Source organism: Halyomorpha halys, unplaced genomic scaffold, assembly GCF_000696795.3.
Source record: "Halyomorpha halys isolate HHAL.00 unplaced genomic scaffold, Hhal_1.1 Scaffold265.1, whole genome shotgun sequence".
Classification (NCBI taxonomy): Eukaryota; Metazoa; Arthropoda; class Insecta; order Hemiptera; family Pentatomidae; genus Halyomorpha; species Halyomorpha halys.
In genome coordinates this window covers 1,349,390-1,377,004 of record NW_027107765.1, presented here as the reverse complement: position 1 = coordinate 1,377,004, position 27,615 = coordinate 1,349,390, and the positions used below count along the sequence as shown (strand labels likewise).

Below are 27,615 nucleotides of genomic sequence, written 5' to 3'. Positions count from 1 at the left end.
CATTGAGAACTGTGTTCATTATTTATTAAACATATAAATATCTTTTTCTTAAATAAACACCTTGTAAGTAAAACAATATACAATTAGAAAAACATGGCATGTATTTTTCATCTCTTTCCTCTTTTTGATCCTGGAGCAGATGATGACGGAGATGCTAACAAAGCAGTGTTATGTAATGCTGATTTATTCAATGAACTATTTAAAAAAGAATGAGCCATGGCAGTAGCAGATAAAGATGGAAGAGTTTCGTTCTGTTGTTGAGATGAGGAGTTCATGTTCATTGAATGATAATTTCTAAAACCTAAAAAATAAAAATAAGACAGCATTAGTTTAAGAAAATGGTTCAAATATTAACTAAGCGCAGTTAAGGGTGAATCTCTAACAACAGAAAATTTCCAAGTCCTATTTAAATAAAATGGTTTCCGAGTATCATTGTAGAATCATGCACAATTCTCATTGACACAGCTGTTCCAGCACAACATTTTTTACATTCAAATACATCTAAACTTCAGGTCTAAATTAAAAGCTAGCAAAAATTATTTTTTATTATGTCAGATTTGGTTGATAGTGGCTTTAGCTAAGCTAACTTAAGAACATTCAGAATTTCATTATTCTTGAAGATAAGTTTTTTTGTTGAAAATCAGTACCTGAAAATTGCTCACTGTTTAAAAATCACACTTACACATTAAATTCATTTAATTTAAAGTTATGTCAGATAAATTTGAACATACACAAGGGTGACTGTTAGCTTGAGGTTAAACATATGTTTATTTAATCTGCAGTTCTGAGCTAATACCTTTTGTAATTTTCTAAAAAACATTAGTGTGTGATGATCAACTATCTTTATTTTTGTCCTGTAATTGTTTAACTATAATTCCATACTGGTAACTAAGTTTTTTCTTCCCTTTAACAAGGAAATAATTTAGTTGGGACTGCTTTACAAAATAGGCTCCAGTAGCGTGGATTTCAAACCCCATTCATATAGAATGCTATGAATTAGTACAGGCCTGACCTCCACTGAAAAGATATATAAGAGGGTTTGTTTTTGGCTGACTGCTTTTGACTGAGCATAGCGAGCGGAAGTAGACATCTGTGGTTTATGTAAACCAGTAATAATCAAAATAAAAATTTTGAAATTCTCACTTATTTGGTCAAATTTTCCCTTGTCCTCTTTCGGCAACTTTAATTAACAAAACTTTAGACAAATAGTTTTTTAGGGCCTAAAAAAATAAAATATATGGCTCATAAGGACAACACAGAATGAATTCAGGTTCTTAATCCATTTAAAAGTAAAAAGAGAAAAAATATTCCAATTATTTAATCTTTAATTTTAATTCTATAAAAAATAGAATTCTACCATGAAATTTTAAAATACAAACCGAATTACTAGTACCACTTCTTCCACGTTAATTATAGTCTAAGGCAAAGCGAATTTCCAACTACTATACTTTTCAATACATTTTAAAAAGCTTTATAAATTTAAGATATACAATAATACACACATAATGGAATATTGATGGTTACTTCAGTGGTTTTAAGTACATTTCCACTAACTTTCTGAAAAATACAATTAAAGGTTCTCTCATTTAAGAAAATTACAACTGTTTAATTAATTTTCTGATTGAATAGATTTATAATTTATACTTAAATCTGTTCAGTCAAAAAAATTATTGAAAAGTTATTTTTTTCCTAAAAGAGAGAACCTTCAATCGTATTTTTTGTAAAGCTAGAGGAAATGTACTTAGCACCACTGTGAAGTAAGCCATCGATATTTAGCATGATAAATAATTTGTAAGTACCTGAAAATGGAGATGGCCCCATAGTTAGAGACACTGCTTCATTGGTAGCTTTCATGCTAAAGTTCTTTTTACTAAAAATGTCAGTATAATCTTCCAATTTTCTCTTTCTTAGCTCAAGATGCTGTACTTTCAGATTAGAAATCTGAGCATGGACAAACTGAAATCTTCCTGCTAGAGCAACAAAGCATTCGTATAAACGCTGCATTGTAGTAGACAATTCTTGAGGAGTGAAGGCAGCTGGATTCAACTCACACATAATACTCTTTTCAGTGTTTTCAAGTTCAATACGCAGAGCAACTACCTGAGCTTGAAATTTGTTCGCTAGTTGCAAGAAATAATCAGTAACTATCGAGTTATCACATGGAAATCCACCAGGATAGTCCATAGCTTTCTGGGCTATTTCTACATCAGCAAGAGCTTTTACAGTTTCTTCTTTCAATTTTGAATTTAGCATCTTATTTTTATTCACAGCTCGTTCTAACTTCATAACAGATTTTTTAACATTTTCAGCATCGCTGGATATTTTGTTAATAGGTTTCAAACTTGCTCTTGAAACTTCTAGGCACAAATGCTTTTGGTCTTTTATGTGATTTTTAAAAGATTCAACCATTTCTAACACTAAGGGATGAACAGCTTGACATTTTGGAGGCACATGTCCTTGAGACTTACTTGCATTCAAATCAGAAGATTTTGTTCCGTACAGGGGAGTAGCTGTGTTGCCAGTTATAGTTAACATGGACTTCCCACCAATAGCAGTTGAACTGTAATATAAACCACTTAAACCTACTCCACTGCTAAGACCTTGAGTTGTACTGGCAGCTTGAGTAGTAGTACCAGTACCAAAAGTAAAACCTGATGATGTTAATGCAGTTGACGTGACAGATTTAGGAGTTAATGACGTACCAAAAGTAAGAGATGATTGTGTAGCAGTGGTTGGAGTTCCAAAACTAAGTGTTGGAGCTTTAGATATATTAAAACCTACAGATGTTGTTTGAGGTGGATTAAAATTTACAGAAGGGGTAGCAGCCGTCGATGTTGCAAGAACTGAAGTAGTTGTAGTGCTCGCTCCAAAACCTGGCTGTCCTACACTGCTAGTGAAGCCAAAACCAGTCTGGGCTGTAGTAGCGGTAAGAGATGGTTGAGTATTTCCAACACCAAAACTTACAGAAGACTGAGGTGTGCCAAAACCAGTTTTCTGTTGCGTTGTTCCAAAGGAAAGGGCAGTATTACCAAAAGCTGGTGTAGATGTAGGTGTTCCAAAAGCTGGTGTAGATGTAGGTGCTCCGAAAGCTGGTGTTGATGTTGGTACTCCAAAAGCTGGTGTAGAGGTAGGTGCTCCAAAAGCTGGAGCAGTTGTAGTTGCTCCAAATGTAGGTGCAGATGTGGGTGCTCCAAAAGCTGGTGTTGTTGTAGAAGTCCCAAAAGATGGCTGTGTTGTAGGATTTCCAAATGAAGGAGCAGCAGCTGTTTGGCCAAAAGTTGATGTTTGGCCAAATGCTGGAGTAGCTGATGGAAAAGCAGGTTGCTGAGAAGTTCCAAATGTACCAGTGCTAGAACTTGCTGTTCCAAATGCTGGTTGTTGACCAAAGCCTCCTGTTGTTCCTGGAGTGGCAGATTTTTGGCCAAACGGTGAAGAGGTATTCCCAAACATGATAATGACACTATTAAAAAGTCACCAAGTTGACTGCATATAAATCGGCATCGGTCAAGAAATAAAAAACATTTTCAACACAAAACTTTCATATACATTGTAATTAATATTTATATATTTCTAATCTATATAACTTAAGATGGATACAAATATTGATAGGTAAAAACAATTGATAAACCAATAAAACTTCCCTCCACTATTTGAACCTACCAGTCAGCACAATCTGAAAGGTTATTGCCAAAGAGCAAACAACTATTTCTGTTCTACTACTTCATGTATTATACCGGCTTACTTCTTTTTGTCTCCGACGTATCCGGGCTTTTCTCTCATCGTCAGAACTGCAATATAAATGATTTCAACATTTCACATATGTATTTTCTACAGTTTCCTGTAGAAAATACAAAAACTCTTTAGTATAGAAGTTCAAAATTAAGTTTGACAAAGCATACAGTATAATTAGAGTAAGTTTCCATGTAAAATTAGGACCTATTATTACTTTAACGAAATAAAATCATATGGATAAAATCAACGAAAAAACTGAAGAACGGGTAACAAACAAATTATCAACATAATTGGTAATGTTATCCCCATGGTCTGTAAAAGGCCCCTTAATAGTGCCACACTCGTTCTTTTGAAATATTATTTTTATTTTTGCAATTTCACAGTTTTGCTTCCTGATAACTTAATCATATAAGGTTAATAACTAATTGATTAATAATAATATAGTAGTGAGAATTTGAGTTTAAGACATTGCTAACCCAAGTTCGATAGATAAATATTAAGATACAGTAGCACACTTTAAATGATCTTTATTAGGAAGCAAAACCGTGATATCACAAAAAAAAAAAAAATTACGATTAAAAGAACGATTGTAGCACGGTTTCGGGACCTTTTTCCCACTATGAGAATTACATTAATATTGAGTTTGGCAATTTTTTTTACCTTTTCTTCAGTTTTTTCGTTAATTCTACCCATATAATTTTTAACTATCTTTCTTTCTGAATCCAAATTGGTTAGTTTAATATATTCCGCTTTCCAAAACATTTCACATTCCATCCACGGTTAACAGATAAGCTCTTTTCCACTATTATAACAAATTTGGGTTTGGACCCAAAAAAGTTATTTGAGCTCAATTTTACGTTGCATACTGTTTTTTTATGATTCCAGGAAGCTACATGAAAAACTGGAAAATTTTTGACGATGGTTCACTCGCTCGAAATTTTCGCCCAGAAAATGAAGCATTTTTTGGAAAACACCATATGCTAATTGGTGATCCGTTCATCATAAAGGAATGATAGATGAAAATGAAAATGGTTCTTAGCGTTGTTTGAGAAAAACAGAAGGGTTTTTATAATGTGTAGTACCGTTCTTGATGGTTATACTGTTGGAATGACAAAAGAAAGATCAGGGCTGAATGGCTAGTTGGGATGCTGTACCAATCAGTCTACAATATTTGAGTAGTACAGATCAAAGAGAGGCTCCTCTGTGAACAAAACCTGATTACTAGTCGTCATATAATCGTCTCTCTCTCTCTGATATATTCCATGGAATTGGGGAATCCTTGTGGGTGCCTTGATGAAATTCCTGCTCCCTCTATATCCATCATTCTAGGTCCGCACTGAGATGGGTATATAGCTCAATTTGGAGCATGTATCATGTCGATTTCTCAATAGTATCAGCAAATTGATCTTCTGATCCAGTTGTGGCCTTCATTCAGTCTCAGGTTGCCCTCAGCTCAATACTATTTTTCTCTCAAAATTGCTGTAGGGAGTCATGAGTATTTTTAATTGAGTTATTTGAAATTAGAATACCTCTTGGAGGAGTTTCAACAGAACGTGCTTCTAAATACAAAGATAAGTATCTCACTAAGGCCTCCAAGTACCCATGGTAGAAAAAGGTAGTACTCAATTTGAATTATGTTTTTCTTCACCTAATGCATTAGCTAATTTTTATTTTCTGCTTTGAAGGGATCAGAAAAAAAAATTAGAAGTAAATTTCAAGGAATGATATCCAATTTCTCAAAGAAAAGTATCAACACCATGAGCTATCCCCTTGTAAGAAAAGTGATCCTTAACTTCAAACTTGGCATAATCAATCATGGGTTTCAAGTCTTTGTATCAAGATGAGGTAGTAATTGTTATGGAAGTTTTTATTTTATTTTATTTTTTAAGAAAAAACTTAACTATTTTTTCTCATCTTTTTGATTCATAAAATTAATTTAACGGTTTTTGTAAAAAAGTCTAAAAAAATAATTAATAGGTAACTACATAATAAGTTATTTTGGAGAAGTTAATGATAAAATTATTAAAAATTGTTTTTAATCCTTTATTTTTAAAATACTGAAACTGAAGCTCCAATCAAATATTTCTCCTAATGGTAAAAATAATAGGAAGATAGTCTGGGCGCAGTCAATGAAAAAACTCAAATAGTCAAACTATCTGGGTTTTTTCTTTGACCGCACAGATACCATCTTTCTTTTATTATCACACACAGTCAATCATCGATCTTCCAGTACTTTTCCTGTTTTGACATTAAGATAATTGTTGTTTGTTTATTAAGTTGAAAAAAAAATTGAAGGGGTGATTTTAATTTGTTTTTGTTTTTTCAATATATATTTCTTACTAAACTTTCATCTCATAAGGCCTTACTCTAAGGAATATAAGGAATATTTAATACTCTAAGGAATATAACTTTGCCTCTGGAATCATAACTTATGAGAACATGACTTTTCCAGTAAACAATAATTCTTCTGGTTAAATAAATAAAACACAAAACAGCATAGCGATGATTATCTAGACATCTATTATCTTGACTAATCTAGACTTTTTGGCTGGAAAAGGTAAAAGAGAGAAATTGGATCGGTTTGAAACAACTTCCCAAGTTAGATTGCTCCGAAAAACTGTGGCTTCAAAGAGGAAGGTATTCGCTTTGTGACTTAAGTCAACAAAGAAAATATTGGCAATTTCTCTGTTATAACACTTGGGACTTGCAAAATTCCTTCTTTGCCAAGGCTAAAAACCCACGGCAATCAGAATTCAAAATGTAATGGTTTAAGTTACTTAGCCATACTTCATCAAAACTAAAAGGATGTCAGGATGTATGTTGAAAGTTTTTATGACTGGTATTTGAACCAGCGATTGCATGGATGTAAAAATAACAAGGGATGAGCCAGACAAAAATATTACAGCTCTGGAGTTTGAGTGATAAAGCAACATAAGAACAAAACAAAACAGAAAATATTTACTTTAAAAAAGATAAAGTTCTAATAGCTAATATTATTTTTTATTTATATTTTTTGAGTATAATTATAAACAACTGTCAGCATTACAACATCCTAACATTTAAATAAAAATAAATTAGATAAACAGTGCTCTACTGTATACAGTGTAATCTCAGTAATCTGAACTGCTATAAAAAAAATTTGAGAAATTATTTTATTTGAGCAAATTAAGTAGGCAATGACATTTTAGTTTTCAAATAAAATTGTTCTTGTGTAAAGACATTTTTAACTTCCTGATCTATAGGGATGTTATTACGACCATGAAAATCGAAAGTGAAAATGTCTACATGTTTCGATATCGAGTAATCTAATTCTTATTAAAGTTTTGATATTATATTTTGTTGAAATGGGAATTACTTGATATCTATTGTATAAATCATTTGATTATTTAAAACTAATTTAATTAACTATAGAAATTTGTATAATACAAATTTTTTTGGTGAACTCATTTTTTAGCATGTTTTAAATAAATCCATAGTTTTTTTTATTTATAATTTTTTCGCTTATAGATGAACAGTTGAACAATTTTAACAAATCAAATCATCACTTAGCATTACTGAGGATGTAAAAGAAAGAACAAAAGTTGTTGCTGCCCAAAATATGGCTAGTGGCATAAAGCGATGTTACAAGACTCACAGCACCTGAAGAAATGTTAATGGAAAGAGAGAGAGTGATAATCTTTCCTGATACTTTCAGTAATCCAAAAACCTACCTGCAGAAATTGATTCAGATTACCGAGACTACACCGTACTTCAATTCGACTTATACATTAAAAGATTTTACCTGATTTTGAAGTTTACTTAAATATCTTAGGTAAATGTACTTAGGTGAAGGAATACAAAACAAAAAGTTAAAATTTGATTTTAATTATTATCAAAAAGTTATAACACAAATATTTATTTATATTTTCTCTCATATAAATTGTTATGAAAAATAATTTATTTTAAAATTTAAAACTAAAGTAATACAACTTCAAAGTAAAAAATAAAATGAGGCACTCAGTTGTAAAACATTTTACCTAACATTTTTTGGGAATTTGGTTTTCGCCACCACAAAATTCCAGTAAGACAGATTGTTGAAAGAATATTCAGGAAACTTCTTTTTTAAAAGGAATAATGTTGGTATTAAGTTATGGCAAATGACTGCTGGGCGAATGCAAAACATTGTAAATAACAGACATTTTAGAAATTTAATTTGTTAGTTACTAGGTTTTACGACTGAATACCTAAAATATACTCATAAAGAACATTTTGATTAGAATACTTTGTTAATGAAAACAAAACTTGATAAAATGTCTTATCATTAACGCTTAGAAATACCTTATGGAATGGAATTTATAATAGTAATAATGAATTTAAAATTTCATCTAAATAATCTATTTCATCTAAAGAATTATTAGTATAATTAAAAAAATATATTTATGTAAAATAAAAATTCTTGAGCCCAATTAATAGTGTTGTAAATACAAGTAAAAGCTCTTATATTTACTACATTATATTTAAAAAGACAATCAATTATCACAGGCATTATCACATAGATTCTATAAAAACAGTTATTTAATATCAAAACATAGATAAGTCAATTATAACTTTTTAAAATCTGTTGAACTATAAAATTGTTACATTTTGATTCAGCTTTTAAAAAAGCTTAACAAAATATTTATATTGATGTAAAATTAATGCTCTTTAAATACTTGATACTATATCAAGTAACCATTTGAGAGATCTCTAAGCTGCAATTACAAACAAAGTACTTGCGACTAAGAATATGAACATTAATCCTAGCTGCAGAGTTTGTACTAAGATGCTTCTGCACAATTATTTCTTCAACAAAACTGTAAAAGTAAATGAAAACATTTTAAAATAAATCATTATAAAAATTAACCATTTAATAAAAATGTTAACATGAAGTATCTAAAAAAAAAAAATTAAATAAAAATATCTTTTTCTGAATATAGCTACTACCCACTACTTCTAATATGTGTGACCCCATGCTGGGACCTATATGCTGATAGGCTTCACTTAACTGTGGAGGGCGGACGCTATGTGTTCCCTTTGATTAGACTCTTTGTGGATGCCACACATAAAAAATACTGTTCCACTTTTGAGACAAACCATTGAGAAAAACATAATGAGCCATTTTTATATGCAGGTTTTTGCTTATTTTTAGCACTTAGTATTAAGTTAAATTTATATATTATTTTAACTTCATTTATATGTTAGATTATTATATTAAAACCAAAAATTATTTACAATTAACGCATAGTAGCAATAATACATTCTTTTAACAGCAGTGTTTCCTGGATTAATTACTCAATAGTTTTATTCAAACATACAAGATATAGGAATACAAACCATTTGTGCCATCGTATTTTGAAATATTTATTTCTTGGTTTCCCATGCCGTCAGCTAAAAACTAAAGAACTTTTGGCGAGAGCATTTGGGTTAATTTGAATAACTGTTGTAGCAGCTCTTTCTTCAGCAACTTCAACCACTTCTGTGTCACGATCCTGAAATTAAAGAATGACATTTATTCATAAAAATATATATAAATTAGCCAATTACACAATAAAAATATAAATTGAAACTTTCATTAGATTAAATAAACTATTCAAAATACATTATAATATTGTTTTTATACTTCTGCATTACAACCTTTGCTGCCTAACTAACCTTTTCACACTCACCTTTATACAATCTTTTTAAATAATGTGTGGTAAGTAAAATTTATAAACTCACTAGTTCTGTGAAAGAAATAAGCCTTTCGTTTGGAGTAGTAGGAGGCGCGACTGATGACAAAATTTCATCTTTCCTCACTAATGGTGAGTCTAAGTCCATTACTGCATTCCTAGATGCTCCTTCTATATCTAAACGAAGACCTTCCCGAGGGCCTTTCAAAGAGCTTGTGATTCCGGCAGTGTTCAAGTCTGGGCTTGAAGATGGTCTCTTTGGTGATGATGAGGGTGAGATTAAATTCACTGTAGTTGTAGAAGGTGATATATCTAGAAAATTCAAAAAGAGGTTGTAAATATTTTACCATCACCAAGTATTTCATAATTAATAAAAGTTAAAAGATTAAAACATACTTTAATTAAGCTATTTTTAATGTCAGACAAAATTCATGATGATAAAAAAAAAAATAAGAAAGAAAAACGATGACGTAAATGATAATCATAAAACAGCTTCTTACACTGCAGATTAAAAAATTAACACAGCCTTAAATTTTGAGGTTTCACATTTCAACATATGTTGAATACAAAAACACACCATATATCATATTATTTACTGATATTAAAAAATAATGAACAATTGTGTAATATTCAGCAGCTTTTTTACATTTGTGAAAAAATTGAATTGACTATTTGACTATTTAAATAATATCGGAAGATCGTTGATTGATGTGAATATATAAAAGGAAGATGGTTTAGGTACAGTCACAGGAAAAACTCAAAGAGTAATTAAACTATTTAATGTGGGCTGATATTTTGCCCCATGTTGCAGGGCTTCATCAGGGCTAAAATAAGTTAATGAAGTGAAAAAACAGATAACATGAAGTGAAAGTGAACTAAGGTATAACTAATTATGATTTAAAAGATGTGATAAATTATATAAAAGTGAACAAAGGACATTAAAGAAAATAAAAATAAGAACAGGGAAAAATATAAATAAACAAGAATTACAAAAAGGTTTTAGAAAATTAATGAAAATGAAAATAATAACAAAGAAAAAGTAAACAAAAAAGAAATACAGCACACACTAAAAGAAGGAAAAAGGGGGAGTATAAGAGTAAAAAATCAAGAATTTAAATCATAATTAGCCATGTTACCTTATTTTAGTGTTGGTATCTTTTTTAGCCCTGATGAAGAACCCTGCAACATGGAGCAAAATGGCTCATATTAAACAGTTTAATAGCTATTTGAGTTTTTTCTTTGACCTTTTATATTTAAACAATAATTTAATGAGCAAAGATGGACTCAAAGGAAGAGTCTTACAACATGAAAACCATGAACATTATGATAAATACGGGGTAGCCAAATGAAGAGGATCACAACAGAAAGAGTATTGGATCAACAATACTACTTAAGACAAAATGTTTGTAACAATCAAAGGCTTACTGGTTTAAATCGAGGGCATTAACTATCTATCGAGCTTGTGAAGTTTCTTATATTAAATCAGAACAGGAAAGAGAATTATAATTTAATTTTTTTCATTTTCAGTATACTGATTACTTTAGTAGTTTCAGTATACAGTATGAACCCTTGTTATTTTTGTTACATTAATTCTTTTCTCTCTTAAATAAAATCAATTATTATAGGTCTATCATTAAACTCAAATAATTTTGACGAGAAGCATAAGCTTATCTATAATGCAATTGATATGCAAAGAATACGGGTAAAACCAATTTTTTTTACTTGTAATTGCAAAGAGGGCCTTTGACTAAATAAAAATAAAATAGATTACTGTCGGATTTAAGTATCCGATATTTTCGGTCCTTTTTTGAATTTGAGTAAAGTTGGGATCGAGGGTCTCATTTTCTGATGCCCCCCTTTACCTCGGACACCAGAAAACCCCGAAGACACTGCCACTGCGATCCTGTCTAAATTATCTATCGCAACATGCAAGATAGAACATGGACCGCCCCTACTACCATGCTACAGCTGAGGACATGCTGGCCAGCCACCGATCGAGACAGACCTATTCTTTCTGACACCAGACCAAGATTCATGGTTTTCACCATTTCACCCATACACACCTGGACGAGGGAAGCTGCAATAGGATGCAGAAGTGACCGCGACAACGAAGCTTCCAACATAGTCACTCAGATAAGCCAATATAATCTATGAGACCACTTAAGTTCTATTCTTAAATCATATAACCAAAATGATTACTACTAAACACACCTACCTCAGTTGCCCCTTCAGGGTAGTAATATTTGAATAAAGAAAATATATGCATGTTCATTAACAGAAAAGGTCTCACATTTTCAACCACCCCTTTGTTCTAAACTAATTATATACAACTTAAAAATACAATCGGGGTACCTGAAGTAGGGCACGACCAGGTCCGGATGTAAACAATTACCTTCTAAACAAATCTGAGGTCTTGAAATAAGCAGCCCCTTCAACCTGGCAACTTCCTTTCTAAGAAATACAACCTCCTTGACGAGAGCTTGATTAGTGTAACACATTTTTTCATATTTCTCTCTTAAATCAGCTACCCACTTTTTTCTTTTTTCACGGCACTTCATTGCAGCAATCCTACAAAATTGTAAAGCAGGTATTATACTTATATTTTAAAAAAATTAATAATAAATAACACCAATACTCTTTTTAAAAAAAACCGATAACTCCAATAATTATTTTCTCTATTATATATTATTAAGTTTAATCTCATCTTTTTTTTTTTCTAATAAAAACAGGATGTTCCTTAATCTATGAAGTACAATGTATCCTGGTTAAGTGGCTCCTGGATATGTGAGAAACCTCTATTACTGATTATTACAATGAGGTTCTGACACTTTTGCATTGATATAGCTCTCTTACTGAGAATTTTTAAACCTTTGTAATTGAGATTTGCAATCTTAGATTTTTTTCGATGTTCGCTTCTATTACTTATAGATTTTGTGACAGATAGCCTCTATAGGTAAGGCAAGTTATCTTTAAGGTTTGGACAGGTTGCAACACATTTGTTCACAAACATTGAAATTTCTTCTGCACATGCTTTGTTTTTCACAACTATCAAAGGTTTTATATGATAAACTAGTGAATAAAAGAGCTCAAAATGTCTAAACGAAAATGTAATTCACTGACAAATTAAAACTATAGTTGGATTATGATAGTGGAAAGACACACAGTGAACTGTGTAAGGAGTTTAATGTACCAAAGTCTACCCTTTATAAATATTTTGAAATGTCAAATATTAATGATCCCGGCATATTTGATCAAATATATATCATTGAGAAACACCTTAAAGCAAGCAGCATTCATATAGAAACCAATATAACTGATTTTTTTTTTTTTTTGCCTATAACATAATAAGCTTCTGTCATGATTATTGTCTTTACGGCAACCCTTCTGGAGTACTTATTCTATAAATACTGGGGCATTAACTATTTGAAAATTCATGCCATTACAACACATAGATTTGTAACTGACCAGAACTCTTTTCTTCCCTTTCCACCCTAAGCTTTGCGGATATTTCGTCTATTTAAAGACAAAATTTTAAAGTTTATCAGTTTCTAAGATTTTCCAGTTGTAGAATTTTCCTAATTATAATGGCCATGAAAGGTCTCTTTTCTATGGGCTACAGAAGAACATTATAAAGAAAGTTATTGTATATAAAAATATTGCGTAGTAAAAATCTACAATTATTACTTTCAATACCTGTTCCGTTCTAGACTCTTCCTTTTTCTATCTGTTTCTGGGTCCTCTGGCACTGTTAATGGAACTTGTTTTTCTTTTCTGGACTAAACAAAAAAAAAAAAAAAAAGAAGCATAAATAAGATAATATTGCCGTAGTTATAAAAACAAGCTTGGAAGTAAAAGATTACTTTTAGTCAGGTTATATCACTGATTAACTGAAGAGCTACCTCTAAAATGGTTTAAGTGACATTTTTTAAATCTGTTAAGAGGCAAAAGAAAAAAAAGGTTTTACTTTTAATTGATCAAATAGTTTAGGAAATAAGGTCACAGCCAATACCATAACCTGCTGTTCTGAAAGAGGGATTACCTTATCACCCAAAATATAACCCAATAATATAATATATAAATATTTATATAAAATATAAATACATATAGCTCTGTTCCGTGGCAGAGTGAAAAAACAGGCCACTTAGCAAATGGGCCATGTACTCACAAGCAAAGATTTAATGATGAAAATATAAAATAGAAGTGACCAGAAAGAAAATACTGGAAGTTGACCCCTGATAGGTTTGGATGCTATCAGAGACAAAAAGAAGAAACATCCAAAACTCCAGCGTAATGTACATTGGGGACATTAATATTTAATTTGGAGACTTTATTTTTTTCTCATTTATTCTTGTTACACATGCACTGTCTTAAAATTGATTAAACATACTCATAATAAAACTAAAGAAACAAGCTATAAGCATAGCATACAAATATACTTGTGTTTAAAAATACCAAAAATTAATCAAGTCCTTTAGTTAACAAATATACATAATGCAATGAGGTACCTGATGGTCAACTTTGGAATCTTGAACAATGTAGTGTTCGGGATTAGAAATGATTTTCTGTTTTGGAGTTTTCAGTAATGCTTCTTTTAGTTTCTGCAAATAAAAAACAAATCATATTAAAAATTTCAAGCATTAGGTCAGGCCTATATCAGTTTCTTTTACTTTCTTTCTTTGTATATAAGTTTGTGTACGAACATAAACTTTTTAAAATTTGTTTTCTTTTAAGATAACCCAATGAAGGATGTTACATTTATCAATTTAAACTTAACAATAGGGCTGAAAAGTTCGTAGGCTAACATAGAAAACAATTTTTTTTTTTTTATAAAATTTGATTTTATTATTCAATATAGTTGCCTTTGAGTTGCACCCTTAGAGGGCGATACAACGATTATAGTGGTCATACAATTTTTCAAAACCATTTCTATAGTATATGTCTTTAGTCTCAAAATAGGCCTCAATTTCGGTGATTATCTTTTCATCGGCACTAAATTTCTTTCCAGCGAGCATTCTCTTGAGGTCTGAGAACAGGATAAAGTCGCTGGGGACCAGATCTGGAGGATAAATTCGGGTTTATTACGATAGAACAGCTCCAAACACTGCTCAGAATCATCAATTTGTTGTTTTTGGTCGATTATGTGCTCGCACGGGACCCACTTTGCACAGAGCTTTTGCATACCAAAATACTCATTTACGATATGTCCAACATATTCCTTTAATATCAATAGAGTCTCAGCTATCTCAATCAACTTCACTTTACGGTCATCCAAAATTATTTTGTGGACTTTTTGATGTTTTCGTCGATAACAGCCTCTTTGGGGCATCCATTGCGTGCATCATCTTCAGTGCTCATTTCACCTTGTTTAAACTTATCAAACCAATTCTCAAAAGTTGATTTTCCTGATGCAGAGTCCGAATAATATTTGTCAAGCCAAATCTTGGCTTCATCAATATTTTTTTTGCCAGAAAGCAATACTTTATTAACACTCAAAATTTCTTTTTATCCATTTTTTCAAACAAAAGTTGCTTCACTCAAAATGCTATATCTCACAAACTAATAGTCAGACAGCTGTCAAATGTATATACTTATCTTTTGAATGAAATAAGAATCATATGGATTTAATACTTGTAGCACCATGTATGTGTCAGCCTATGAACTTTTCAGCCCACATGTTATAACTCGAATCAACACTAATACTTTTTTAAATGCTACATGATCTTCTTTAATACAATTTTTAAAAAAGATCTGTAAGAATTACAATAAAAACTCTAAAAATCATTTTTTTTTTTTTTTTTTTTTGTTACATGTTGATTACTTACTTCAAGATCATAACACAGCCAATTTAATTCATAATTTTTTAGAACATGTAGTTTTTCATTAATTTGTAAGTTTCTTACTTTCACTTACCTATACATGAAATAGATAGTAAGGGAAAGTATTTTCATCAGGTCAAATTTCGAAGTCAAGTTTTCAACAGAAATTCACGTTTTGAGGTTTCAAAAAATCTTGCTCTTAAGTACCTTTCATATTTTTTAATTACCAGTTCTCATTCCTTGTAATAATAAACAATCTATACATAAAAAATATTACAGAATTTTATGAATAAATAAAGGAGAAAAAAGGAAAAATAGTTACAACCGATTCGAATAGAAAAGTCGAGACCACCTTATCTTTTATTGTAGCATGAAGGCTTCGTTATCTTTTTAATGCAACTTACATTTTTATTGCAACAGAAAAATAAAAATTATTTGTTCATAATTTTCGCCTTTCTTGATGATTTTTTTTATTTTGAAAACCACAAAAATAGCCTTAACTTCAATACGAGCCCACTAATCTCCACAAAACTTTTGGACGTAAGCTGGTTAGTAGGAGAAAGTTGCAAGATGTGCACACTGCAACAGATTTTTTTTTTATCATAGTCATTTCAATAGTTTTATTACCAATTTATATTTTTATAAAAATAATATTTTTCAAAAAAAGAGAACAATCTATTTCAGATTTTTTTTTTCATACTGTAAATGAAGTTTGGATAATAGATTTGATTCTTTCTTCTTCAAAAGATACTTTCACACCGTATAGAAAGAGCAGTAATTTAAAAATAAAATCAGGCAGAAATTGATTAAAACAACAGAAAATAAACACATTTTTTTATGATATTCATCTGATTGATTCCTGATAAATTACTTGGTATTATTATCACATTTAAGCTTCTAGTCCATCCATAGATCTTTTATAATTTCAAAAAAATTTTAATAGAGAAATCATTATTTTATTGAATTTTAACTACCAGGGAGAATATTAATCAAATGGATCAATTAATAATTTATATTACCAAATACTATAAGATATGTTAAAAGAATAAATATTATTTGAGGTACTAAGGCAGCCTGTGCTAAGTATGTTAACACTCTGATGCAGTTGCCATATCTCCTGATCCACAAAGTAGTTTATTTGTACCTCCCCTTAAGCCGCTCAGGTTGGGGATCAATCCTTCTGACTCAGGTAATCAAAGCAGACAGTGTTATAACCTTCACTTGTTCTGTAGGAAAGTGTTGGGTCTCTGAGAAACCTTGCCAGTATTCCCGCTGATATTCCATGAGGAATCAATGAATCAAAGAAATGCATTTCACCATTACTTCAAAAAAAGTTCTTGTATTTTTGACAGAAGATAAGTCAAAAATAGAAGTCATGGAAAACCTATTTTTGAAATATGTTATTAACATCTCAAAGGCTACTTGTTTACTCACAGTTCCTATCACTGATTTTTAAAATAAATTTTTACCAATTTTGTGTTAATAAATTTTATTCAACATAATTTTTCAGAAGAGAATATAGGATCTTATTGAACCCTCACAGATAACAAGTTATTATTACTTGAAATATATCAAAATTGGAAGGGAGGAACTCACAGATCTAGTACCAGCATCTGTGAGGCTGTTATGGGCATCAGCATTGGAGCGTTAAATGTGCGAAGTATGTTAAAGTCAAGAATCTCATATGACATTTGTGTGTCAAAATATGGCTGCAAGCTATAGACTAAAACTTGTATTAATTTTATAAACAACATAAAACTCAACAAGTTTATTATAAGGATTTCATCTCAAATGTCTAAAAACTAATTAAGCATACTTTACCTTTTTAACAGCAGCGCTATCTACAGCAGCACTACTGTTGATACTGGGAAGGGGTTCAGGAGATGGTTCAACCTGAGTGTAGTTAATGTTCTGTACAACAGGGGTAGCAAGGTTTATAGATCCGTTTGTTAATACACCAGATTTAAGAATTTCAAAATTATTTAATGAGGTAATCTAGAATAGAAAAAATAAATTAATTTTATAATTATAAGGATATAAAATTTAATTAAAACATTATTTATCCCTTCAATAATATTCTATTAATTTCTTAAATGAAAATAGAATTAAATGCATAGCTCTCATTTGGAGTCAAGTTGAAGTTGATGAAGTTGAAAGTGGATGACTCATAAGGAAAAAGATACAATTCTAATTTGATTTCTCTCTTGTCAACAAACAGTTTTTTTTTTTAATTTACATTAATTATTTGTCACTTCCAAACCATCATCCCAGGATTATGATTATAATTAATGTTTAAATTTGTCTATTCTTAAATATATCTACATTACTGTTTTTTATAAAAAAGAAAACAAAAAGTAGATATTAAAGGAATGGATGTTACAAGCCAACAGACCCAGCTAGCAGGTACAGCTAGCTTCCCAACAGTCTGAAGCAGTGTTGCCAAATTATCAATTAATTGATTAAAAATTAATTATGTTACAAAATATAAATTTTATTTACAAAATGAAAGGATATAACCAATTTTCTAAAAAACTGACCCAATCAAGGCAAACTATTGGCAGCAAGGTAACATTTTTAGCATTAACTGCTAGGCCATCCACTCCCAAACATTAAATTCTAAAATAACTTTGATGCCATGATATGGCTACTACCCATTAAAAATCCTTTATTATTCATGCCATCTCAATTTACAAATTAATTGTTGGCCTTCACTACAGCTTCCACTTAACTTCACCTACTATTTCAAAGCATATTCTTTATTTTATTGCCAGCTGATTCAATAATGCAATAATACTCTCTGAGTGTTTTTGTAATCTGAAGAATTAGCTTGTGTTGTAAGAAGGTCACAAATTGAGTAAAGTTACAACATCAACTTTAAAAAGATAACAAATAATATTTGAGCTTTTTTAAATTTAGGATGTAACAATTGGCAATATAAGCTTAATGTGATAATTAGTGTTATTCTCATTATAACAACATGCTATAAGATAAAATTATTATTTTAATTCTTGGACATTTAATGTATTGACAAAACTAAAACAAAATTCTTCTTTTACGAAGATTATCTTGGAATGAAATCATAATTATAGTAAAGAGATCACTCAGCTCCATAATACCGTACATTTGACATGACAAGACAAAATAATTTTTAACAATAAAAGTTCAAACATTTTCTTCTTTAAATTAATATTTTTTTTTTTTTACATCTGACTACTTCAATTTAAAAAAAAAAAAAAAAACTTACTTGTACTAATGCACCATTTGCCATTTTAACAAAAAGGTGAACATCATCATTTGCTGATTTATAATCAATTTTATTTTCTTTGATCCTAAAAATACACGCATAATTACAAGTAGAAGTTAGTAACATTTCATAATTGAAATTTTTAAGAATAAGAAATACCCAATCCACATTATAATGCATTTTTGTCATAAAAAAGAAATAATAAAGTTACAACTACAGAATTAATACATGATCTTCAACTAATTCTAATGATATCAATAAAGCTATATTCCTAAAGTTTCTTTAGTTTCCCTCTCCCCTTCCTTAGATTTTTAAAAAATAAGAAGAAAGCTTGAAAATGAGAACAATAGAAATAAATGGAATCAACCCATAATGATATGAATAAATAGAGAAATGACAGAAGAGCACAAAACATCTAAACATTAGTGATAAATATTGGGAATAAAGATATATGCTGGATGACTAAGGAATTGGAATTCTAGTTGAATGGAATTTTACATTGAAGAATAACTAAATGAATTAATCATGGGCTAGAATAACACTGTATGTTACAATTTTTTATTTCATGTTTTTTTAATGTCAAACTATTACTTAAACAATAGATTCAATGATAATATTATGAAAATATTGGAATAACGTTGTTTGTGACATAAAGGACATCAGTAATACAACAAATTAAGAGTCAGGTATTATTTTTACAACTAATATCTCCCACAAATCAGAAAACAGTTGTGAAACTACAGAATTTCTATCAATTTTGAACAGGTGATGTCCAGATCACTAACTCCTTCCGGCATTGTACATTTTAAAGTCTGACTTGCAAAATTTCAGCAGTAGTGAATTTCAAATAAGTTGGATTAATTTAGCAATTCTATATGGTATTTTGGTTTCAATTTTTATAATTTTGAGAATTAAATTAGTATATTTAAAATTCCAGTAGGCATACTGTATACCGAAAACACAAAAAACTTGGTTATCAATGTTACTCCATCAAGTTTTTACATTATAATTCATAGAAAATCCTAGAAATGAGATAGAGACATAAAACAAGAATGGAAATATTGCCAACTCGATTTGGAACAAGAATATTATTCACATAAGCCGATAGGAAACTGGCTGCACAGCAGAGAAGGTTAGTACGAAGTTTTCCTGTTCAAGTTTCACACATCTCTATAATATTACATGTATACTATAGAATTTAGTTTAAGTTTAATAAACTATTGTTATCTTGCAAATATTCAAGACATAATTGATAGAAACATCAAAATTTGTATGACAGTCCATAAACAAACAAAACATAGTTGTATCCTCAAACTTTTCATTTGAGAATCCCTCCCCCCCCAAAATAATAATAATAATAATACACTTAATAACAAATTGTAAGTGTATTACCTCATATATTATTACCATATGTTAAACAGACATATTATCATAAATAGTCTTTCTTTTTGAAAAACAATCTTTACACACAAAATAATCACAGAAAAATGAACAATTACTTACATTGTAGTCGTGCATGGTGGTGCTGAAAATGGAGTTTTGGTGGGGATACTAATTTCGGATTGAGCAACTTTTTCTATCTCGTATTCACAAACTTTCCCATCTAAAATACAATAGTAATAATTGCAGCATGTAAATAATAATACAGAGAATATAACATAATTTTAAACAATGTAATACCAGATGAATGCCCATCATCCTTCAAATATATATGAGGAGTATGTAGATCCTCACCGGCCGGTTTACCAAGAGAAGGAACCTATTAAATAGAGATATTAATTTTTTGATTAGTTTCACTTCATAAAATAACTAAGTACATTTATACAAAATTTAAGTCTTTTATACGTAAGCAATCATTGATAACACAAGAAAAACCTTGTCATATTAACTTCTTAACTACCATACATTTATCTAAAAATATTTAGAAGGCTGCATAGGGTGTAGATGACCCTTTAGTATAATAAAAATGGATTTATAATTGAATAGTAAATATGCATGGATATATTCCTAAATTATAGTCTAGTAAAGAGCCTTTTTTGACTTTTAAAAATAGAACGTAAACCCACTTTATGTTGAAAACATTTCTAAGATTTTAAAAAATACCTGAAATTATGACTCTTATTTATTAAGGTTCACATTTGCCTACCTAAGGATGGGCTATTTGGGTTTTCTGAAACAAGTTGGACTCAATACAAATTCACTAAGACAGCCACAAGGCTGATCAGTCAAGTAATGGTTTTCGGGCACAAATTAAAGGTTTGAGTTTTAACAAACGCTTGTGCTGCATCCATGTTTGTGCTCAGTTAGTATTATTTAAAACTACCACTAGATAAATATTTGTGATCTCTGCTTTTTAATTAACTAAAGAGTTTTCTCAATGTTCAGAATCAATAGTTATTTTATCGATTATATATATTTATCAATTATAGTGGTTTGTTTTTTATTTAACATATACATTTATTAAAAAGGATTTGCCTGGATAATTAAATCAACAAGTATCTGATAAAAATCCTAGAACGAACAAATCCATATTCTCTTATAATACAGATTCGATTTCAATAGGGTTTTTTAGGTATATATAAAAAAAAAAAAAAGACTGTACTTTACAATAAAATTTATACTTTTTGAGTTATACAAAAACGTATTTTTCTTTTCTTCATAAAATTTTTACCCTGCTTTTTCTGGAAGATTTATATTATAATATATGAAAAGTTGAAGCATTTTAAGTTCGGGGCTACAGTCTTGAGAAAAAGAAGTATTTTAAGCTATCCCACATTTGATATTGCACACAGGACACCTTATTTAGTAGACAAGAACAACGGGACATCCTACAAAACAAAAAAACGAAGCAACAAAATCAGCCCACCTGTTCAAGAAATAATTATGAAGAAGATAAATAGCCAAAAAAAACTTTTTTTTGGACTCTAGGGGTGTTAAAACCGATAAAGCTAATGATAGCTGTACATCCAAAATTTAACCCATATACAATACTCTCCTTATTCGAGGTGGAAAAGAAAGTAAAAGTAAAATCAGTAAATTGCAGTAGTTCAAAAATTCTACTTGAGAATGGTAAGAATATTACTTTTATTTTTTTAATTTAACTGAAACCAGCTCTCTCATAAAAGTCTAAGAAACATCAGACATGATTATAATTTCTGTACCTCTAATCCTGCGACCACATAAATATTATCAGTGTTGTATCATAAATGTTGAAGTAAATTACCATGAAAAATACTGAGATGTAATGACTTACTGTCGGAACTTTTAAACATTGGCCTTTCTTAACTGCCTCTGTTGCTTGCCTGAAAGTTTCTTCAAAAGGATTAACATTTTGTAAGTCCTGGAAGAGACCAATAGCTTCACAGTTCCTTATGAACCTGGTTGGTGTAGGGGTTTCATCAGCTATTCAAAAATTTTTAATGACAATAGATAAGCATACAAGAGCTGAAGTTTATTGGTTTATTGGTAGTATCACATAAACAGTACAATAAGATTAAGTGACTTACATGCACAGGGATTCGTTTTATTTAAAGACAAGATCATATCATGTTTTCTTTTATGCATTTTCAATTGCTTATCATTATCAGCCTACTATAAAAAAAAGTATTAATTATCAGTAATGAAGCCTCTGAAAACTATGCCTTAAAAATAAACAAGAGCTTACCAAACTATATTCTTTATTGGCAAAAATATATGGCATTATTTTTTCCATTTCATAAACGTTTCCAAACTACTAACCAAATATTATTCCAATCAATGGAGATTTTCAACTTCCTGAACAACAAAATAAACTCGGGCATCATAGAAAGTTCAATAAAACATCGCACTATAAGAAACAAACTATGGAAAATATTCTCCGAGCGCATCAAGCAGTTAATTGAACAATCAATTCAAACGAGAAAATTAAAACTATAAAACGCTAAAATTCAACATAAACTGGAATAAGAAGGTAATAATAATAACTGTCAACACACAACTGATCCTGATAATAAAATAAGGAAAGTCGTTTATTATCAGACTGTTTTTAAATGATATATTTAATTAATAACTTGCACAAGAGATGCGGACTGAAATAAAATATTATTTTTTGAATAGTAATTTATTTTTTCTGTAAATATCTAAAATTACACAGTAGAGAAATATTTATATATCCATAGATTTAGAATTAAAGTTAAACAAAACAAGGATTGATAATTAAATAGAGTTATTAATTAGTAACCATTTGTTATCCCATTAAAATTAAAGATTAAATTCTGATTTTAAAACTATCTGCAAATACGAAGACGCTTGCGCAGGCTACACTGCAGATATGCAATGGGGGGGCATCATGAAATTGTCATGTAAGGCAGGAGCGAGGTCTGCAGTTAGTTTGAATTCAACTGCCGATTCTGGTATAAATATTGTCCTTCTAATTTTTAGTAAAACTATTCAATATTCAAATTTCAGTAATATATCTGTTCAAGTGTCAATAAATACATGTTATTTACAGAGCTATCTAAGTCACCAAAAAAAATCAATAATCTTTTTAAAATAAATTACACTAACATCTAAGCCACATTACTAATCTGACAATAACAAAAAATGGTAAGGTCAATTTCAAAATAACTTAGATGATTAACTTATTATAATGGATCATATTGAGTAATACATTTATTTATCTTTTTCTTTATAGATTTGGCCAAATTTCTTACATTCAGTTAGCAAATGAGCATGATATTGCTGTTTGATATTTTGTTTTAGCTGTAAGATTGAATATTTTAATATTACTTTTTTGTTTTCTAGATCATTTCATGATTTGTAAATTATTATGTTGAAATAATACAACTGGCATGATGTATTGGTTGGTACATTCATCAGGTGAGACTTAAAATTGATTTGTGGCACTTATTATTTTATATCTAAGAACAAGTATTAAGTAGAAATTTAAAATAAGGAAAACAATTCTCAATAGCTTTATTGTAAAATCTACATAATGAATATAACTGTAGACAAATAATAAAAAATATATTTAATATAATCCCAATTATCTGAAGTAGTTGAGTAATACAACCATAAACCTCTTAGTGCCCATACAAATAATTTGTATAATAATTTTAAATGAAATCATAGGAACGTTTATAACATAATCGGGTTGAATCTCCTAAGCAGTGTATAACTCCAAGATTCAGTAGAGTGAGATCTAAAAAAAGTGGGTTTCCATCCACCAACAAAATTAAGAAATACTACAGTCTCAAGTGTGGTCACTGATGATCACTTCACTCCAACCACTTCACATCAATGAACTATGTTGAAATAATAGAAATATGTACATTTTGGTCTGTAATTAACTTTTTAAGGGTGGTTATTGCGTCTTGCTTTTCCATTAGATTCAGTGTAAAAAAAAAAAAAAACATGCATCACTTAAAGACCATTCTTCCACCGTAGGGATTTTTATGGACTCTTTTGATTCTTTTTAGTCATGAAAAAGGAAATGTTTTTATAAAGTTTCGCTAACGAACCATCTTTTTTTTGGATGATTTCGGTACTTCATAACCCATAGTGGTGAAGGGTGATCTTCAGAGGCCACTTTAATTCCAAAACCACCTGACTACATTTTCTACCTAGTTCTAATCGAATCTTGATGTTTGATGCATTTATTTTCTGTTGGTAGTTTTAATAATCAAAAATGTACCTTGAAAACGTATTTGTCAAATGACCTTCTTGGTTCTTAAATCTAACAACAGTATATAATATAATATATAACAATATTTACACAAATATTTAGTAGGGAAGTCTTGGAATTAAGGTTGTGATATATTAATATTTAAAGATTGTAGCATATTATTTCATTAACTTTGTATTCCAGCTACTGAAAGTAACAGACTCACTGCAGTTTTTAATTGTCTTTTTATAAAAAATTTAATAATGATAATTATTATTTTCGATTATAATTTAAAGATTCGTATGTTGTTCAGTGTTGAACTTAAATTATTTTTCTTTTAACATAGTACATTGTTGCATCCATTGTTAGTGATATGATTTCTATACTTTGGGTATGCCTATAATTTGGTTCATAAAAACTATATCTTACTCAAATTATATCCAAACTGATCTTCCTCGTTTTAGATCCAACTGTTTCTAAATAGGTATTTAAAATTAATTTTTACCATAAGAGAATTCATATAATGTAAGATTTGTTATTTTAAAAATCCTTTGTTAGTCGCGATTGAATGTTAAACACTTATTTATTGTCGCAGTTGAACATATTAGATATACATTACATGCTAATGAAGGTGTATATTTTTAAGCCTTTTTGAATTCATGAATATTATAAATGATTGTGGTAATAAATCTTCAGCTGGATGGCTAAACAGATTTTAGCGTTTTAGGGCTTCTTTGAGTGGAATAAATCACTAATACAATTATGGACTGTAATAATACATTTATTAGTAAGAATATACATTTTTATATGTTTAACAATTATCATATATCCACAAATAATAAATGCTCTTTGAAATACAAAGGAAATCTTTACCTTTCAATTTTTATAATTTGAAAAACTAAATTCACAAGGGAATAAAAATTTTGATTCTTTATTCATTGAACTATATCTAATAGTCCATTAGTTATTTCAATTTAATATTTGATTATATTGAGGTCTGTTACATTTAGTGCCGTTCACTCTCTTTAATTATCTTCTTAGCTCCATTTATGTGTTCAATGATTTGCAGTTATTGTGATACTTCTTTCCTCACATGTAGATGCCCAAGCTTGTAAAGAAGGTAAGCAAGTAATGAATGAAGGGTTGACAAACGAAACTTCTGCTTTAATAAAATTTACTAACTTTGGTTATTTGCACTAACCCTCATTACCAATTGAATTATTACTTTAGAAATAATGATAACTTGAAAAATGATTGCATTTGTGTATTTAATTCTAGAGGATAAACAATGCAATGCTTTGCTTGAATAGTGGTATGTCTGACAAAAAAAAAAGATTTTGGTCTTATTTTGAATTGGAGGAGTCTCAAAAATATTACCTGAGACAGGGGTTTCTTTTTCTACTCTGGTCTATCTATCTACAGAATACGTTAAAAACAAAATAAAATAATTTTTTGTAAGATGTGCCATTATTTAAGCAAAGCAACAAATTGTATTTTTCCCACTTGCAAAGTTTATAATGAAGATGTTATATCTTGTTTTTGGTTTGTTTTCTCATTGATGCATGATTTCTATTTGAATGTTTACTAACCCATTAATGAAATAATAAAATAGTTTTTTCACAGTTGTTTTATTGGCTGCTATTCATTTAACTAAAGGAGAGTGTCAAAGTAAGTCTATTCATTTTTATCAAATAGTATTTTTTTAGATCATAGGTTATCTTCATTTTGGCTCTTAGATAACATATCTTTTTAATGTTAGATAAACAGAAGATTATTATTGCCAAACAAGCTTACAAATAATAAACAAGCCAGACAGACATGTGTAAAAATAATATAACAATGATAAAAATTAAGTTATTTTTATCTGAAAATATATAAATATGTTTAAATGTCAATTTATTTATCTTTCCTTGAAAAACTAATTTTTCATCATCAGTAATTTTTTTTCTAATAATGAATAATTCTTTCGTGATGTAGTTTATTTGATTGAATCAATAGATGATTAAAGCAATATGCATGTTTTCAAATCTAATGATTACATTTTTCAATCTTGTAAATACAATTACATTTTAATTATAAGTAAAGTATTCCTTAATACAATAATAAAGATTGTAACCTAAGCTATTTTGTTTGAGTCCTATAAATATTTCTAAATAACTTTTCCTCAAATATATATATCGCTGCTTTTATACATATATCTTAATAATATCGGCACATCTTACATAATGTTAATTTTACAGGACAAACATATAAACATTTTATTCAAATATTGATGTCAAACTTTATTCTATTCTTTTAATTTTTTATTTATTTATTTAATTTATTATTTATAATATATTAGATATTATATAACAAAATTTCTTAAATAAACGTTTTATGCCAGTACTCCATCACAAAATTTATAGGAAAATCGAAAAAGAACACAGAAATTACAATGAAAAATAAAAAAGAGCATACAAATTTGCAGTGACAAAAGTGAAAAGATCTTAAATAATTAGAGCAAAAAATAAAAATAACAATTTTCAGACTATTATAGAATGAATAATAAAATTTCCTGATATGATTGTTTTTTATTAAATAAAAATTTTGCATTTTTCTTTGGACCAAAGAACGATTTTTCAACTAGGCACGTCTTAGGTTCATAATTGTTTTACCACACAAAGCAGTAGTAACATTATGCTTTACTTCCTTAAATTTGTCCTCTAAATCTAAGTTTTCATAATTCTTCAAATTGATATTTTGAAATTTAAAAATTGCGTAACGATATAGGTTTATCATGAATTGTTTTTTTTGCTGGCCAGCACAATTATCACTTTGAAAATGAAATCAATTTGCTACTTTTACTTTGTTTTCTAAGAATCTGAGCACAGAACTACCAATCTCATTTACTAAACACTTTGCTTCACCTTCTTGCCATACATAACAAGTTACGTCTGTTGATTTCATCTAAAAATTGTAAAGTTCAAGTTCATATATGTCATTGCTTATGAAAAATACTGCTTCCAACTTGTTACAAAGCAAAATGTATTCAAGACATCAATTTGAATAAACCTCAAGAAAATATTGATATAACTAAACTTATGCTGTTGTTCAAGAAATAATGAGTACAGTTTAATGCTGCCACATCTGTTCTCTGGAGGAACATTATAGAAAATGAAGATGTATCACTTTCTATCTTAAAACTGCACTATCTTTAATACACTGTAAATTTGAAAAATACTTTTTTTTTTTTAGTTTTGCCTCTATTAAATCAAAGCAGCTATATATAAACCTAAATTTATCAACATTTCTCGTATTCTCAATAGTATTAACTTTTATTTAGTAATTTATATTTGAGTTTAATTCGCTTTTGAAAAGCCCAAAGCCAAGGTTGGGTGTGAATAGATTTCACACCACGAGGTCATGCTGTCTGTACTAAGTTACTAACTAAACAACTTTTAGAACACCCTGTTATATTTATATTTCTTATACTATATATTTCTTATATAATATTAC

The 27,615-nt window shown here is 29.4% G+C and overlaps 2 protein-coding genes and 1 long non-coding RNA gene across 15 annotated transcripts in view; 2 read left to right on the top strand and 1 right to left on the bottom strand.

Moving 5' to 3' along the window:
• On the bottom strand, positions 1 to 22,527 carry LOC106680501 (Activating transcription factor-2). 7 transcript variants are annotated; one of them, XM_067046100.1, is made up of 14 exons: positions 22,144 to 22,527; positions 21,986 to 22,067; positions 21,733 to 21,881; positions 20,160 to 20,238; positions 19,983 to 20,082; positions 18,480 to 18,564; positions 17,057 to 17,230; positions 13,925 to 14,017; positions 13,113 to 13,195; positions 11,812 to 11,987; positions 9,469 to 9,731; positions 9,085 to 9,239; positions 3,661 to 3,788; positions 83 to 301 (listed from the first exon to the last, which is right to left on the bottom strand). In XM_067046100.1, exons 1-12 carry the CDS (start codon positions 22,189 to 22,191, stop codon positions 9,135 to 9,137), a joined length of 1,437 nt encoding a protein of 478 aa, XP_066902201.1. In that variant the 5' UTR covers positions 22,192 to 22,527; the 3' UTR covers positions 83 to 301; positions 3,661 to 3,788; positions 9,085 to 9,134. The 7 variants fall into 7 exon arrangements, with proteins under 7 accessions (XP_014275740.1, XP_066902201.1, XP_066902202.1 ...); XM_067046101.1 differs by having other exon boundaries at positions 3,743 to 3,788; XM_067046102.1 differs by lacking the exon at positions 3,661 to 3,788.
• On the top strand, positions 3,846 to 7,524 carry LOC136795463 (uncharacterized). Its single transcript, XR_010843081.1, has 4 exons — positions 3,846 to 3,911; positions 4,618 to 5,347; positions 5,418 to 5,577; positions 7,240 to 7,524. It is a non-coding gene; the product is annotated as an uncharacterized lncRNA (long non-coding RNA).
• Positions 22,528 to 22,766: 239 nt separating the features above from the next.
• qvr (protein quiver) overlaps positions 22,767 to 27,615 on the top strand; it is an 11,036-nt gene continuing 6,187 nt past the window's right edge. The window contains exons 1-5 of one of the 7 annotated variants that reach the window (XM_067046103.1): positions 22,767 to 22,870; positions 22,969 to 23,063; positions 23,262 to 23,336; positions 25,190 to 25,240; positions 25,744 to 25,788. In XM_067046103.1, the coding sequence (XP_066902204.1) occupies positions 23,309 to 23,336; positions 25,190 to 25,240; positions 25,744 to 25,788 (124 nt within the window). In that variant the 5' untranslated portion in view covers positions 22,767 to 22,870; positions 22,969 to 23,063; positions 23,262 to 23,308. Of the gene's footprint in view, positions 23,064 to 23,261; positions 23,337 to 25,189; positions 25,241 to 25,743; positions 25,789 to 27,615 lie in introns of all 7 variants that reach the window. The other 6 variants (XM_067046105.1, XM_067046106.1, XM_014420252.2 and 3 more) reach the window with 6 other exon arrangements.